General features: G+C 43.0%; 2 protein-coding genes and 2 long non-coding RNA genes across 5 annotated transcripts in view; 1 reads left to right on the top strand and 3 right to left on the bottom strand.

Annotated features, from left to right (window-relative positions):
- The window catches only part of slc45a4b (solute carrier family 45 member 4b), a 51,152-nt gene extending 49,906 nt beyond the window's left edge, over positions 1 to 1,246 (bottom strand). The window contains exon 1 of the mRNA XM_065027556.1: positions 949 to 1,246. The gene's annotated coding sequence lies outside the window, so the exon portion shown is untranslated. The remainder of the gene's footprint in view (positions 1 to 948) is intronic.
- On the top strand, positions 312 to 3,915 carry LOC135575154 (uncharacterized). Its single transcript, XR_010465722.1, has 2 exons — positions 312 to 509; positions 2,460 to 3,915. It is a non-coding gene; the product is annotated as an uncharacterized LOC135575154 (long non-coding RNA).
- Positions 1,887 to 16,986, bottom strand: gpr20 (G protein-coupled receptor 20). Of its 2 annotated transcripts, none has more exons than XM_065027558.1 (2): positions 16,675 to 16,986; positions 1,887 to 3,579 (listed from the first exon to the last, which is right to left on the bottom strand). In XM_065027558.1, the coding sequence occupies exons 1-2, from the start codon at positions 16,712 to 16,714 to the stop codon at positions 2,456 to 2,458; spliced, it is 1,164 nt and encodes a 387-aa protein (XP_064883630.1). In that variant the 5' UTR covers positions 16,715 to 16,986; the 3' UTR covers positions 1,887 to 2,455. The 2 variants fall into 2 exon arrangements, with proteins under 2 accessions (XP_064883630.1, XP_064883631.1); XM_065027559.1 differs by lacking the exon at positions 16,675 to 16,986 and adding an exon at positions 10,173 to 13,859.
- Positions 8,326 to 10,179, bottom strand: LOC135575153 (uncharacterized). Its single transcript, XR_010465721.1, has 4 exons — positions 9,181 to 10,179; positions 8,951 to 9,082; positions 8,692 to 8,889; positions 8,326 to 8,585 (listed from the first exon to the last, which is right to left on the bottom strand). It is a non-coding gene; the product is annotated as an uncharacterized LOC135575153 (long non-coding RNA).
- Positions 16,987 to 17,018: the final 32 nt, after the last annotated feature.

Here is a 17,018-nt window from a genome sequence, read left to right as displayed (position 1 = left end):
TAAACTTTGATTTACACACCGGCAACTGTTTTCCTACAGTTATGTTAACGACGGCAGGTGTATGGCAGGCAGGAGCGAAGGACACTGTGCTAGCTAGTTAACGAGCACATTGTGTTGCCCCAGCCTCCTGCACTAGTGGGGGACGACCAGTAGACTGTCCTTCGCCCCCGCCTGTCAGGCAATGTTTTAAGGCAGTTCTGTTAATGATGAGGACAGGCAGGAGCGAAGGACACTGCCTACCGGTGTCGTAGAACACCTGCCCAGTACACAGGAGACGAAAAACGTATAATACTTTCATTTACCTTTTGGGGGGTTCTTGAAGGAACCAATGGGATGCTCGAGGGGGCGTTCCTACAGATGCAGTAATGCCCATATGCAGGAACGCCCTCTTAATGCGGTCTGCAGTTGCACACTATAGGTTGGGACCGTTATTCTACACCTCAATGGTTGGGATACGTTGTAGATAGGACTGGCCAAGATGCTGACTGGCTGGTTATTTTATCTCAGAAGTAAGAAATAAGTATTTATCATCAATAACTTGCTAAATTAGAGAACGTTACATAAGCTAGCCAAGTTTGCAAGCTAAAGAGCTAACTAACTTCCTCAGTCTGTAACGTTAGCTAACTATGCTGTTCTGGCATGAGTTACCGGTATATTATTGGTATTACTGTCCCCATATCTAACGTCAAAGCCCGCTACAATATAGACCATCTCTGCTATTAACGTTGGTGTGTAGTAGATTGTACAAGATGTCACGAACGCTAACGATACAACGGACAGGTGTGTTCACATGATCAGACGGTAGCTAACTAGCTAGTTAACGTTAGCTTAGAAGCTAGCTAGGTAGCTACGGTATTTTAGCTAGCTATGATGAATGTAACCCGTAGATAACAAGCTAACTTGGGATGGGCTACCGAATGCTGATAAAAATACACAAATCGAATATACCTGATCCCTTTTTCCAATGTTAAAGAAGTATTCACGTTCCTTAGTCGTCGGTGTGCCCGAGTAGCCTGAGCTTGCTAGTTGTTTCGACACGCTGATGCCCAGTCCAATGACAAAATGCATTGCCCAATCTCATTAATTGCCACGGTAAAAAAGCAGTACCTACTGACGTCACTAAAATCGATGACCAATTGCTCTAATTCTATCCAATGGGAGGCAAGCTTGGATGCTATTCAACAAATGTACACAACATTCAGTAGCATTTTTTTGTCCTGTGATAATTGTAACAAACATAATAATTGAGTGTATTTATATAGCGCGTTTCTACGGTTACTCAAAGCGCTTTACAAAGTAAAGGGCAAACTCATTTCATCCACCACCAATGTGCAGCACCCACCTGGGTGATGCATGGCGACCATTTTTGTGCCAGAACGCTCACCCCCCAATCAGGTGGAGAGGTGAGTTATATTATACCAATTAGGGATGAGGGAGGTGATTAGATGGCCATGATGGAATGGGACCAGGTTGGGGATTTAGTTATTAAAAAATATCTATATTTTACCTTTATTTAACTAGGCAAGTCAGTAAAGAACAAATTCTTATTTTTAATGACAGCCTAAGAACAGTGGATTAACTGCCTTGTTCAGGGGCAGAACGATAGATTTGTCAGCTCGGGGATTTGAACTTGCAACCTTTCAGTTACTAGTCCAACGCTTTAACCACTAGGCTAACACCCCTACTCTTACAATAAGTGCCATGGGATTTTTTTATGACCACAGAGAGTCAGGACACCTGTTTAATGTCCCAGCCGAAACGAGGCACCCTACACAGGTCAATAAATATCCCCTTCACTGCCCTGGGGCAGAGTGAAGAGTGCACGCTACTGGCCCTCCAACAGTAATACAAACTAAATTAAATGAGTTCTTGCTATAAAATCAATAAGGTTTTGTATGTTTTATTCTATATGTTTTTGGACAATTGGTTTGGTAATATTTGCCAGTAATATAAGTTTAGCATAAAACCAGTTTCTGAGAAGGCTGACGATAAATATGTATTGTGACAACAATGTCACACATTAATCTACAGAAGCTGTTTATCATATATTTCTATTTGTTTCCATAGCAATGCAGTAGAATATTACTTGTCTATTTTGTCAGAGGTCCATAAGATCTAGGATCAAAGTAAACAAATACTCCTCAGATGATAATTGTACAGTAGAAATAAATCATGCTGCAATAAACACGTTATAGGTCGTATTCAGTGTCAATGCCCTCCATCGTGACTGGTGTAGGCCAACACAGGAGAAATAACGTTTCTTGTCCGAAAATGTCTTCAAGTACTTACATTTCCAAGCCAACAATAGGCTACAATAATAGATGCAGGAAAGCATTTTCTCAAATAGGAGAATAGCCTACTGTAGTATGTAAATTGCACTCCAGAGTCTCACAGTTAGGCAATAGAAGTCCATCTCTCTCTGAACATCCCATTCCTCAATCTTCCCATCCCTTTCTCAGTCTAACGCTATGTGGTTCCCATGCTGGGGAGAGGAGGAGGACAGGACGTTCATCATCACACTGTGAGCGATAGCTGTGACAGTCCCCGAGCCCTTGGAGCTATTCTGCATGCTGATGATGTTCCCACTGGTCTGCTCCAGCTCTGCCTCCGCCTTGCGGAAGAAGCCCCTCATGCTGGACTGGAAGTTGTTGGTGACGAAGCAGTAGACGATGGGGTCCATGCAGCTGTTCAGGCTGCTGAGGGTGACGGTGACGTGGTAGACAATGACGTGGTGGGGCATGTCGGGGTAGAAGTACACCAGCACCTGCCTGACGTGGAACGGGGTGAAGCAGATGGTGAAGATGACCAGGACAGTGGTGAGGAGCTGCACGGCCCGCACGCGCCTCTCTCTGCTCTGCTGCATCAGACTGGAGTTGGACAGGGCACACATGATGCGCACGGTGAACACCACAATGACGACCAAGGGGAGGAAGAACTCGAAGACGGTCAGGACGAAGAGCTTGGAGACGCAGCAGCCCGCGTGTCGGAACGCCGTGGTGAGGAAGGAGTAGGTGACCACGATAGCGAAGAGCCAGATGAAAATGCACACCCCCTTGGCCACGTTAGGGTTCCTCCACTTCCTAGAAGCCTCAGCCTGTACTATGGCCAGGTATCTGTCCACGCATATACTGGTGAGGAAGAGGATGCTGCAGTACATGTTGACAAAGTAGCTGAATATATGCACGTAGGAGCAGTTGAGGCACTTTCCCCCACTGTAATAGAGAATGATACGTGTGGGCAGGGAGAGGTTAACCAGTAGGTCTGTGACAGCCAGATTGATGGTGTAGATGACTGAGGTGGTCTTGGGCTTGGTGCGGAAGCAGAACACGTACAGGGCCAGGGTGTTGAGAACCATTCCCACCATGAAGATGAGTGTGTTGACCACCACCAGACAGATCCACAGGCTGTAGAAGTCATTGTAGAGACCCTCGTCTAGATGGGCCAGGCGGTGCATGTACGGCTCTCTGCTCACATTGGTGTTGCCGGCGGAGGTTGCCATGGGCATCACTGTTGAGGTCGAGTTATCCAGTGACATCCCAGTATAGGCAGGCTCCATGGTTCTGTGGTTGACCCCGCGGCCTGAAAAAAAAACACAAAAAAACAATATGGAGTTAAGTGGGTTCATTTTTCAGATCAACACAACTAGCCCACACCTATTTATCATGCCATTTTTAGTTGAGGAATTCTGAACCATACACTGAATATTCAGGAAAATATTATTGTAAATCTAAACATAAACCAATATCATAATCATGTTTTAATAATGTTTAGATGGTGTGATATTCTCTAAAGACTGAAGACTGCATCTACAAAACATTCATGAACAAAATATCAGCCCCCTGCTGACACAATTATATTCCAATCATTGTTGTTGTATTACTTGATGAGGTGATCCAAATAAATACTCTAACTTGATACTGGATGGGAAAAGTCTGTCGGACATTATACAGCCAATTCCATTGGATCATGTGGACGTCAGTGTGTATGCAGTCCAGGTCTGCATCCCAAAATGCACCCTATTCCTTATATAGTGCAGTAGTTTTGACCAAAATCCTGGCCAGAAGTAGTGCACTATATAGGGAATAGGGTGCAATTTGAGACACAACCCAGATAAAGTAACCACGTATGTTTGTGTGTACATATCAGGTAGGCAGATCTTTCCTGAGAATCTGGAGTCTCATGAGAACAGGCATCCTCTGTTACCTAAACACTTATTCAACTTTGACCTGGGCCCTGGACTCTAGCCACCAATGTCACTACTTCTCCACCATCCACTCCCATTGTGGTACGGTCACAGTGTTTGTTTCTGTTGGCATCAACCCCATTAACGAGCCAATTACAAGGGCATCTGAGCTATTCCATTCATTTCAAGTGTTTATTTACCAACTAGAAATCCATTCGTTTTCTCAGACATGGTAATCAGAGACGGGTGTAATTTATTTGTATATTTAACAGTGAAGGTGGGCTTTTAGACAGAAAAATAAGCAAACGTATGCTACATAATATACACTAGCAATAGGAACAGGACTGACATAGGAAATACAGCTGTATAGAGAATTGCAAATTATTCATATTATTCAGTTTTCCGGCAAAGTGAACTTCTTCAAAGAGAATCAGCACAGAGAGCAATAGAGAGTAGAACAGATGCTATGATTTCAAGATGTCAGACATAATTCTTGTGGGGCTTTTGGTATTTGCAGTGTCATCATAGTATATTATTATGCATTTCAGCCCTCCTTTTTTTGAGATTGGGACCTTATGAAATCAACCAACACAGAGTTATCTGATAACTTCCTTTAAAGGGATATCTGACACGCCTGCTCCAGCTCTCCCTCCCTGGTGCTCGAGGGCACCAGGCTGCCCAGCGTTACGCACTCCTGCCACCATCATTACGCACACCTGCTTCCCTCGTCACACGCATCAGCGATTCGTTGGACTCACCTGGACTCAATCACCTGTGTTGTTACCTCATATCTGTCTGTTCTCTGCTTCTGCATTCATTGTTGTTTGTCTTTGTATTACCTGGTTCTGACGCTGCTCCTGTCCTGTTCCATGTCTGTGCAGAATGAAATGTTCACTCCCCGTACCTGCTTCTCTACTCCAGCGTAGGTTCTTACAGATATCATGCAATAAATATTACTTTTAAACAAACCCACCTATTTCAACATCTGACCTCTCTACAATGTTAAAAGTGAGTCTAAATTAGTGTCATTGTATACAAGACAATACGTTGTAGACAATCCTCTTAAGTACCTGTTGTGAAGAGCTACTTAGTCTCACTTTGTATAACACCAAGTAGACCGTAGTGCGTTTGGAATAGTCGGACACAACACACACACAGATAGATGGCCTCTGTATCCTCAATCCCCTTCCCACAGCCTGCAATTAACCATATTAGGGCAGAGAGAAGAGGCGAGGGACTGGCAAAGCAGGGAGATCGTGGGGAAGTCAACTGAGTGGAAAGGAATAGAAACAGCCAGGCTGCTCAGGCGTGTTAACTTAGAGCAGAAACTGACTGATCACACTGACATCTGGAATTCTTTAAAGAAATTCTCACCAGCTATGTGATGTACACTGAGTATACAACCCACCCCTCCCCTTTTGCCCTCAGGAACGCCTCGATTCGTTGGGGCATGGACTCTACAATGTGTCAAATACATTCCACAGGGATGCTGGCCCATGTTGACTCCAATGCTTCCCACAGTTGTGTTAAGTTGGCTGGATGTCCTTTGGGTGGTGGACCATTCTTGATACACACAGGAAACTGTTGAGCATGAAAAACCCAGCAGCGTTACAGTTCTTGAAACAAACCGGTGTGCCTGCCACCTACTACCATACCCTGTTCAAAGGCACTTAAATCTTTTGTCTTGTGTATACAGTTGCCCATTCACCTTATGAATGGCACACATACACAATCCATGTCTCAATTGTCTCATGGCTTAAAAATCCTTCTTTAACCTGGCTCCTCCCCTTCATCTACACTGATTGAAGTGGATTTAATAAGTGACATCAATAAGGGATCATAGCTTTCATCTAGATTCACCTGGTCAGTCTGTGTCATGGAAAGACCAGGGGTTCTGAATGTTTTGTATACTCAGTGTATACGGTGCATTCGGAAAGTATTCAGACCCCTTGACTTTTTCCAAATGTTATGTTACAACCTAATTCTGAAATGGATTAAATTGTTTTTCCCTCATCAATCTACACACAATGCCCCATAATGACAAAGCAAAAACAGGTTTTTGAAAATGTATTAAAAATAGCAAAACTGAAATATCACATTTACATAACTATTCAGACCCTTTACTCAGTACTTTGTTCAAGCACCTTTGGCAGTGATTACAGCCTGAAGTATTCTTGGGTATGATGCTACAAGCTTGGCACATCTGTATTTGATCTCTGCAGATCCTCTCAAGCTCTGTCAGGTTGGATGGGGAGCGTCGCTGCATATATATTTTCAGGTCTCCAGAGATGTTCGATCGGGTTCAAGTCCGGGCTCTGGCTGGGCCACTTAAGGACATTCAGAGGCTTGTCCCGAAGCCACTTCTGTGTTGTCTTGGCTGTGTGCTTAGGGTCGTTGTCCTGTTGGAAGGTGAACCTTCGCCCCAGTCTGAGTTCCTGAGCGCTCTGGAGCAGGTTTTCCTCAAGGATCCTTCTATACTTTGCTCCGTTCATCTTTCCCTCGATACTGACTAGTCTCCCAGTCCCTGCAGCTGAAAAACATCCCCACAGCATGATGCTGCCACCACCATGCTTCACCGTAAGGATGGTGCCAGGTTCCTCCAGACGTGACGTTTGGCATTCAGGCCAAAGAGTTCCATATACGTTTCATCAGACCAGAGAATCTTGTTTTTCATGGTCTGAGAGTCTTTTTTAATTTTAATTTTATCTGTTATTTTACCAGGTAAGTTGACTGAGAACACGTTCTCATTTACAGCAACGCCCTGGGGAATAGTTACAGGGGAGAGGAGGGGGATGAATGAGTTTGCCTTTTGGCAAACTCCTAGCGGGCTGTCATGTGCCCTTTACTGAAGAGTGGCTTCCGTCTGGCCACTCTACCATAAAGGCTTGTTTGGTGGAGTGCTGCAGAAATAGTTGTCCTTCTGGAAGGTTCTCCCATCTCTACAGAACTCTGGAGCTCTATCAGAGTGACCATCGGGTTCTTGGTCACTTCCCTGACCAAGGCCCTTCTCCACCGATTGCTTAGTTTGGCCGGGTGGCCAGCTCTAGAAAGAGTCTTGGAGGTTCCAAACTTCTTCCATTTAAAAATGATGGAGGCCACTGTGTTCTTAGGGACCTTCAATGCTGCAGAATTAGATTTGTGCCTCGACACAATCCTGTCTCAGAGCTCTACGGACAATTCCTTCGACCTCATGGCTTAGTTTTTGCTCTGACATGCACTGTCAACTGTGGGACCTTATATAAACAGATGTATGCCTTTCCAAATCATGTCCAATCAATTGAATTTACCACAGCTGGACTCCAAACAAGTTGTAGACACATCTTAAGGATGATCAATGGAAACAGGATGCATCTGAGCTCAATTTCTATTCTCATAGCAAAGGGTCTGAATACTTATGTAAATAAGATATTTCTAGTTTTCATTATTAATATATTTTCGTACATTTAAAGAAATCAGTTTTTGCTCTGTCATTATGGGGTATTGTGTGTAGATTGATTTGGCAAAACATTTATTTAATCTATTTTAGAATAAGGCTAAAACGTAACAAAATGTTGAAAAAGTCAAGGGGTCTGAATAGTTTCCAATTGCACTGTATATATATGCATCATAGCGAGATAATATTTGACTACTACATTTACATTGAAGAACAATTTAGAACATCCAAGCAAATGAGTATAACATGCTCAGTTGAGGTCATAATGAAATGAATAATGTAATTTGTCAAAAGCAATGAGAGCAATGTGGCCACAGGCTGCCTACAGCACATTGTAAAGAGACATGCAACAAATGCATGGGATTGAATGGCCATTTTCAGTTCAATATCCCTGCATATTATCCAGTCCACAAGGCCAAGTTAATCATCATTAGTAGTAATATGTGTTACAGGAAATGTGATATCAAACGGCTCTCTGAGGAGATTACAGAGATAAATGGTTTCTTGCTCTGCCAGTTACAACACATTCATTCACAAACTTCTGCTGACAATTGTCTCACACTGTGTTTCCAGCCTCAGCAGCAACTCCCAAGTTGATCAACCACAAACATAATAGTGATGTATTGTTGCTATTTTAAAAACAATCAATAGTCAAATCAAAAACAACATATAGCGGTCTGATATTTCACCTCAAAGTGACACAAACAGACATGTTTTAAATTGAACCTTTATTTAACTAGGCAAGTCAGTTAAGAACAAATTATTATTTACAATGACGGCCTACCAGGGAACAGTGGGTTAACTGCCTTGTTCAGGGGCAGGATGACAGATATTTACCTTGTCAGCCTACCAGGGAACAGTGGGTTAACTGCCTTGTTCAGGGGCAGAATGACAGATATTTACCTTGTCGGCCTACCGGGGAACAGTGGGTTAACTGCCTTGTTCAGGGGCAGAATGACAGATATTTACCTTGTCAGCCTACTGGGGAACACTGCCTTGGAACAGAATGACAGGTTAACTGTCGGCCTACTGGGGAACAGTGGGTTCTGCCTTGGGCAGAATGACAGATATTTACCTTGTCGGCCTACCGGGGAACAGTGGGTTAACTGCCTTGTTCAGGGGCAGAATGACAGATATTTACCTTGTCAGCCTACTGGGGAACAGTGGGTTAACTGCCTTGTTCAGGGGCAGAATGACAGATATTTACCTTGTCGGCCTACCGGGGAACAGTGGGTTAACTGCCTTGTTCAGGGGCAGAATGACAGATATTTACCTTGTCGGCCTGGAACAGTGGGTTAACTGCCTTGTTCAGGGGCAGAATGACAGATATTTACCTTGTCGGCCTACCGGGGAACAGTGGGTTAACTGCCTTGTTCAGGGGCAGAATGACAGATATTTACCTTGTCGGCCTACCGGGGAACAGTGGGTTAACTGCCTTGTTCAGGGGCAGAATGACAGATATTTACCTTGTCGGCCTACTGCCCAGGGGGGAACAGTGGGAACAGTGGGTTAACTGCCTTGTTCAGTGGGTTAACTGCCTTGGGCAGAATGACAGAATATTTACCTTGTCGGCCTACCGGGGAACAGTGGGTTAACTGCCTTGTTCAGGGGCAGAATGACAGATATTTACCTTGTCGGCCTACCGGGGAACAGTGGGTTAACTGCCTTGTTCAGGGGCAGAATGACAGATATTTACCTTGTCAGCTCGGGGATTCCATCCAGCAATCTTTTGGTTACTGGCCCAACGCTCTAACCACTAGGCTACCTGCCACCCCAAGGCCTATAGTAGATACAGTAGATATGTCTACAAACAACCATTTTTATTAAAGTGACAACATTGATTCAACCCGTGTTACCCAGTGGCAAGGATATAAGTAATGATTAAGTTATGATAGTGACTTTATAAGATGATCGTCAGAGGACTGCCTTTTAACTTAAAGGAACAGTGCCGTTACCTTTTTATGCGAGTATGCACAATATATTATATATATATCATTTGTTTCCTACACCCACATGATCAGACTGATCATTTCTATGGCCAAAAGAGGCTCAGGGAACTAAATGATAAAAAATATATTTTGGAATTATTTTATTAAATAAACAAACGGGGACTTATTAGACATACAGTAATGATTAAAAAACACAATTAAAAAGACTGCATGGGGGCTTTAAAAGTTTAAAGGATGTCATGTCCTGATATAGAGACAGCAAACTAAGTTCAGTCAGGGATCCCAACAGATCAGAAACACCTTGTGCAAATAAATATCCCTGTGTGAGTTCTGAACATGTCTTGTTTCAGGCAGGATGTAGAATCACATGGGTGAAATCCCACGATGTAGCCTAATCTACATAAACACCATATAAGGCAATAGCCTCTAACCATTTAAGTGTCAGTAACAAGCAGTTTGTTACATAAAGTGAATCTTACTAAGTGTTGCAAAAAACATCCATCATCATCAGTCAACAATATTGCACTGATACGTCTCAGTCAGAAAGAACTCACATCTTTTCCCAGAAAGAGTAAATAAACAAAGAAGAAAAAACGTCCCTACTTACCTCAACGCCTAGAGAAGAGTGAGGAGATCAATAAATCTGTTGGCCAGTTTGAGGTTACGTCTTGGTCCCCTTGAGGTTAGTAGAGAGACCAGGGCCTCCTCAGTCCAGAACCTCACTGCCCCTAAGGCTTCCTAGTTTATGCCTCTACTGTGTCAACGCCTCATTTCACTGTTTACCTCTGGTCCTCTGCTCCCCAGAATACGGCTCTGCACTCTTCCCATATGTAAACATTTCAAAGGAAACCCCACAGTTCTGTCTCTCTGTGCCTTAGCCTCCCGGTCTGCTCTTCCACTCAGCATCACACTAACTAATCCGGTCCCCGGTCTTTTAGCTGAGGATACTTAGAGAGGAAGTCTTCCTAAGTTTACATCAACTGTGACATCACTAAACAAGGACTCTCTGTACCACAGAGAGTCCTTGTCCTAAATGTCCTAAATGGCACCCTGTTCCATTTATAGTGCACTACTTTTGACCAGGGGGCACTATAGTGTGCTAAAAAGGGAATAGGGTGCCATTTGGGAAGCGAGTACAGTCTTGTGGAATATCCCGGAATCTATTCCTGTGAGACTGAAAAAAAAGTAACTGGAAAAGTATTTTTCACAAAAGCATTTCATACAAATGAGAACAATCAAGTGGCATCCTCCTATAACAGCCATGAGGTACATATGACTGCATTTCAACTCAAGATCTGGGATCTCTTTAAAACACACATTCCATTATTTACATCAATACAAACATTAAGTTAGCAAGGACAACCAAAGTGAATCATAACAAAGATCATTTGAAGTGAGAAGTTAGTTTGATGATTCCACTTGACACTTCTAGACTGGAAAACATCATTTCAGTACAGTACCACTCAGGGACAGACTGGGGAACACCGGTCCATTTTTCCCTCGAGGTCTCAATTATTAGCCAGAATAATAATAATTCGCCGGAAAAAGCCCAATTCAGACAGGCCCACCGGGCTAAAGATGGACGACCCATCTGGCATTTGCCAGAACTGTCTTATGGCCAGTCTGTCTCTGGTATCAGCTAAGTAATGGCCCATCAGTGAACCTCTTCTAGACACATTCATCTTCCAGAATGAGTCTCAACTTTTTCCACATTTCCTGTGAGGGACCTCATTTCTCTTGCACTGTCAGTACTCTGTTATCACACAAAAAGTATTGATGTTCAGCAGAATGAGCTGAAAAGTATATTGCTGTGAGCTGTGCTGACTCATTTTGAGGTATCAAACCTGTTGCATTATTGAAACTGTCAAAATAATGTATTTACTAAAGTATTATGTAACAACATGCTAATACAACTCTGTTACTGGTTTAATTACAGTGTTATTACACAGGTAAAATAACAACACAAGTGTTACCTATCTTCCCAGGGTGTTTACTATGAACTGTCTGTGGGCATTGGAGATCACCAGCCTAATGCAGTCCTAGTCAACTCTCCTCGTCCCAGCCTCCTAAACATGGTGTCACCATGACAAAGCCCAGGGAGCTGTGTTTCATTGAATGGTCCCTCCTGAAAACGAGCAGGAACCAAACACAGCACATCGCCCCCCACTACCAAAAAAGGACCCCTACTCTGCTGGACCTGAGTTAAGGTGTATATACTGGACTGGATCTACAGACCTGAGTTAAGGTGTATATACTGGACTGGATCTACAGACCTGAGTTAAGGTGTATATACTGGACTGGATCTACAGACCTGAGTTAAGGTGTATATACTGGACTGGATCTACAGACCTGAGTTAAGGTGTATATACTGGACTGGATCTACAGACCTGAGTTAAGGTGTATATACTGGACTGGATCGATAGACCTGAGTTAAGGTGTATATACTGGACTGGATCTACAGACCTGAGTTAAGGTATACATACTGGACTGGATCTACAGACCTGAGTTAAGGTATACATACTGGACTGGATCTACAGACCTGAGTTAAGGTATACATACTGGACTGGATCTACAGACCTGAGTTAAGGTGTATATACTGGACTGGATCTAAAGCAGGCAACTCTACTTCTGACATGGAATTAGAACTCTGTTGCCTGCAATGTCCAAGAGACGCTGGTTGAATGTTTGTTTCATTCCAGTCCAAGTGGTTCGGACTGGACATCATGAATTGAACGTTTGAGGACATTCTAAGTGTTGTTTAGACAGACCCTTCGCTGCAGGATGACTTCATATTCATTTAGGCTCCTGTGATCTTTCAATAAACTAAGTAAGTGATGGGAGAACGGTAAAACAAACTCGTACATTAAACATCTCATACCACACCAGTGAGACAGACTTTTGGGCTGTAGGGCGAGTATGGAGGCAGTTGTATTTTCTGGTGCTGGATCAAAATGAACCCCAAGGGCCCTAGAAGCAATACCTTAACATTAGGCAACAAGTGTCATGGTTAACTGAACAGTTGTGAGACTGGTTTCGAGGTCAGAAAATAAATATGTAATTTTGGCATTTATATGAACTAAGGGGGTAGAGACAATTTCCACATGTCATTAATCATCTCAGTCATTAACCCACTTGAAACCAGGAGGGACTTTCACTCAATGGAAACGTCCTGTTATAGAAAACAATGTGAAAAGATTAAGGACAACTGGGTATCATCCCATTGAACACATTGCACAAAAAAATGACAATGGAAAAATACTCCATCTTCTTCTTCTGCCTATGTCAGTTCAGACCCAGTCGGAGGTTCTGCTTTCTGTCAGAGCTAGAGTTGCAAAATGCCGGGAACTTTCAATAAAATCCCTGGTTTTCCCGAAAACCCAGTTGGAGGATCTCTGAAATCAGGAGGGAATAATCAATAAATTCCCTGGTTTTCCCGAAAACCCAGTTGGAGGATTTCTGAAATCAGGAGGGAATAATCAATAAATTCCCTGGTTTTCCCGAAAACCCGGTTAGAGTTTTCTGAAATCAGGAGGGAATTATCAAGAAAGGCAGAATCCTCCAACTAGGTATTCTGGACAATCTGGGAATTTATTCTTCGTTAGCGGAATTTTGCAACCCTAAGAGCGATGCTGTAAAAGCTACAAGCTGCAAAGAGGACTTTGAAATGCGTGTGGATATTCTCCTCCAGGCTGCTGTGCGCGCCGTGCAGAGGAAGTGAGTGAATTAAACACAGAGGATGACAGTAATGTAAGTAAACACACCTCCCCTGCATTACTCAGACACATTAGAGCTGCTCCCAAATGGCACCCAATCCCTATATACTGTAGTACTCTGACACCATACTCCCTACTGTATATAGTGCACTACGTTTGACCACTACCCATAGGGCTCTGGTCAAATTTATTGCACTACATAGGGAATAGGGTGCCATTTGGGACAATGCCCTCCAGCTGAACCAATGGGAACCATATGATATACAGGACATATTGTTTCTGGTGCTGCTGAATGGGAGAGGAAGATTAAAGTCTGAGGAGCTTCAGGATGTTATCAGGACCTTTCTAACAGCTTGTCTAAAGGGGGTCTGTTTCATTTGCCAGGGATTAAGTAAGGGGGATGTTGGTGTTGTAGGCTACAGTTGGCAAATATTCAAGGTTGAACACAGCCATCCTCTCTGAATAGACTGAGTAACAGAACAAGGTTGAACACAGCCATCATCTCTGAATAGACTGAGTAACAGAACAAGGTGGAACACAGCCATCATCTCTGAATAGACTGAGTAACAGAACAAGGTGGAAAACAGGAATAGACTGTAACAGAACACAGCCATCATCTCTGAATAGACTGAGTAACAGAACAGGTTGAACACAGCCATCATCTCTGAATAGACTGGTAACAGAACAAGGTTGAACACAGCCATCATCTCTGAATAGACTGAGTAACAGAACAAGGTAACAGATCATCTCTGAATAGACTGAGTAACAGAACAAGGTGGAACACAGCCATCATCTCTGAATAGACTGAGTAACAGAACAAGGTGGAACACAGCCATCATCTCTGAATAGACTGAGTAACAGAACAAGGTGGAACACAGCCATCATCTCTGAATAGACTGAGTAACAGAACAAGGTTGAACACAGCCATCATCTCTGAATAGACTGAGTAACAGAACAAGGTTGAACACAGCCATCATCTCTGAATAGACTGAGTAACAGAACAAGGTGGAAAACAGCCATCATCTCTGAATAGACTGAGTAACAGAACAAGGTGGAACACAGCCATCATCTCTGAATAGACTGAGTAACAGAACAAGGTGGAAAACAGCCATAATCTCTGAATAGCACTGAGTTATAGAACAAGGTCTTAATATAGGCCTACTGTATATAATGTTAATTTGGCGTATATTTCACATACCACACACACCGCACACAGACACGGGTACTGTAGATGTAAACCCACGCACGCTCTCTTTTCCCCACCCTTCTTCTTGAGAGAAGACACAAACTGACTCCAAACTTCAGTTCATTGCAATCAGCGAATACAATCTCCTGTCTCGCTCCACTTCCCTAAACAACTGATAACGACGGTGCCAAATATGATTTAGCAGCCAGCCGCTGAGGCTTGGCGTCAGACAGCTGCAGGGTAATCACTAGTTGTCAATAATTAGAGAAGTTGTGTGCGTCCCAAAAATGTAACCCTTCTCCCTATGTAGTGCTGATCAAAAAGTGCGCTATATAGGGAATAGGATGCCATGTGGGAGGCAGCTGTTGTCGTCACCCCTTCCCACGTCCCCACGTCTCCTCTCCTCTGCATTCACATGTCTCTAGGGCCCTCAGTCACTAAATGAATAAACATACAGTACCGGTCAAACGTTTTATAACATCTACTCATTCAAGAGTTTCTTTATTTTTACTATTTTCTACATTGTAGAATAATAGTGAAGACATTAAAACTATGAAGTAACACACATGGAATCATGTAGTAACCAAAAAAAGTGTTAAAACAAATCAAAATATATTTCATATTTTAGATTCTTCAAAGTAGCCACTCTTCGCCTTGACAGCTTTGCACACTCTTGGCATTCTCTCAACCAGCTTCATGAGGTAGTCACCTGGAATGAATTTCAATTAACAGGCGTGCCTTCTTAAATGTTCATTTGTGGAATTTCTTTCCTTTCTTTCATTCTTGAGCCAATCTGTTGTGTTGTGACAAGGTAGGGGGGTATACAGAAGATAGCCCTATTTGGTAAAAGATCAAGTCCATATTATGGCAAGAACAGCTCAAATAAGCAAAGAGAAACGACAGTCCATCATTACTTTAAGACATGAAGATCAGTCAATATGGAACATTTCAAGAACGTTTCTCAACATCAACTGTTCAGAGGAGACTGTGTGAGTCAGGCCTTCATGGTCGAAATCCTGCAAAGAAACCACTACCAAAGGACACCAATAAGAAGAAGAGACTTGCTTGGGCCAAGAAACACAAGCAACGGACATTAGACCGGTGGAAATGTGTCCTTTGGTCTGGAGTCCAAATGTGAGATTTTTGGTCCCAACCTCCGTGTCTTTGTGAGACGCGGTGGGGGTGAACGGATGATCTCTGCATGTGTATTTCCCCACATACAGCATGGAGGAGGAGGTGTGATGGTGTGGGGGTGCTTTGCTGGTGACACTGTCTGTGATTTATTTAGAACTCAAGGCACACTTAACCAGCATGGCTACCACAGCATTCTGCAGTGATAAGCCATCACATCTGGTTTGGGCTTAGCGGAACTATCATTTGATTTTCAACAGGACAATGACCCAAAACACACCTCCAGGCTGTGTAAGGGCTATTTTACCAAGAAGGAGAGTGATGGAGGGCTACATCAGATGACCTGGCCTCCACAATCCACCGACCTCAACCAAATTGAGATGGTTTGGGATGAGTCGGACCTGGAAAAGCAGCCAACAAGTGCTCAGCATATGTGGGAACTCCTTCAAGACGGTTGGAAATGCAATCCAGGTGAAGCTGGTTAAGAGAATGCCAAGAGCATGCAAAGATGTCATCAAGGGAAAGGGTGGCTATTTGAAGAATCTCAAATATAAAATATATTTTAATTTGTTTAACACTTTTAAGACTTTTTTGGTTACTACATGATTCCATATGTGTTATTTCATAGTTTTGATATCTTCACTATTATTCTACAATGTAGAAAATAGTAAAATAAAGAAAAACCCTTGAATGAGTAGGTGTTCTACAACTTTTGACCGGTAGTGCAGCTATATAGTGTCTGCTGGGGAAACGAGCCAAGTGCAGTCACTGCAAGGTACTGTATCCTTCTCAATTCATTTGGAAAGGAGATGTACAGTTTTGGTCTTCACGTTTAAGACGGAATGCAGATGTACTTTTTGTGAGTGCAAATACACTGTACTCTTAAAAAGGCAAATTGCCAATTACTCAAATCCTACACATTTTACTGTATGTGAAACTGCATGCAACTTTATGCGGTCTGCAACAGAACAAATCGTCACTCCTGTTCTAATCTGAAACACTATCAGCCGCGGAACATCTTGCAGACTCGGGATCTGAGCAGCGTCACATTGTATGTCGGGGACAGGAAGTAGAATTACCTGTAGCCATTTCAGGAAGTCTTTCTTCTACAGAAGCCATTCATCATACACTCTCTCTGATTGGATGATTCTGGCACCCTCATCATCTCAGGACTTATTGCTAGGAACAGCAGCGTGTTTGTCCAGAAACAATAGACGAGAGATTAGAATACATCAACACATGCTGCGGAATAGAATTCTACTTGACAAATGTTGCCATGTTAAGAAGTAATAGACTAGCACACCAAGATGGAAGCTTTTTTGTGTGCAAGTTTTGTTATTTCATATGAACTTCCTAGTAACTGCCAAGAGGTGGCTCTCTTTCCTGTGTTTCTACTGTGGAGCAAAAAACATGAGTCTCAGTG

The sequence above is a fragment of the Oncorhynchus nerka genome, linkage group LG14 (genome assembly GCF_034236695.1).
Source record: "Oncorhynchus nerka isolate Pitt River linkage group LG14, Oner_Uvic_2.0, whole genome shotgun sequence".
NCBI lineage: Eukaryota > Metazoa > Chordata > Actinopteri > Salmoniformes > Salmonidae > Oncorhynchus > Oncorhynchus nerka.
Note: the sequence above shows the minus strand (reverse complement) of the source record. Positions and strands in the feature narration are given on the sequence as shown.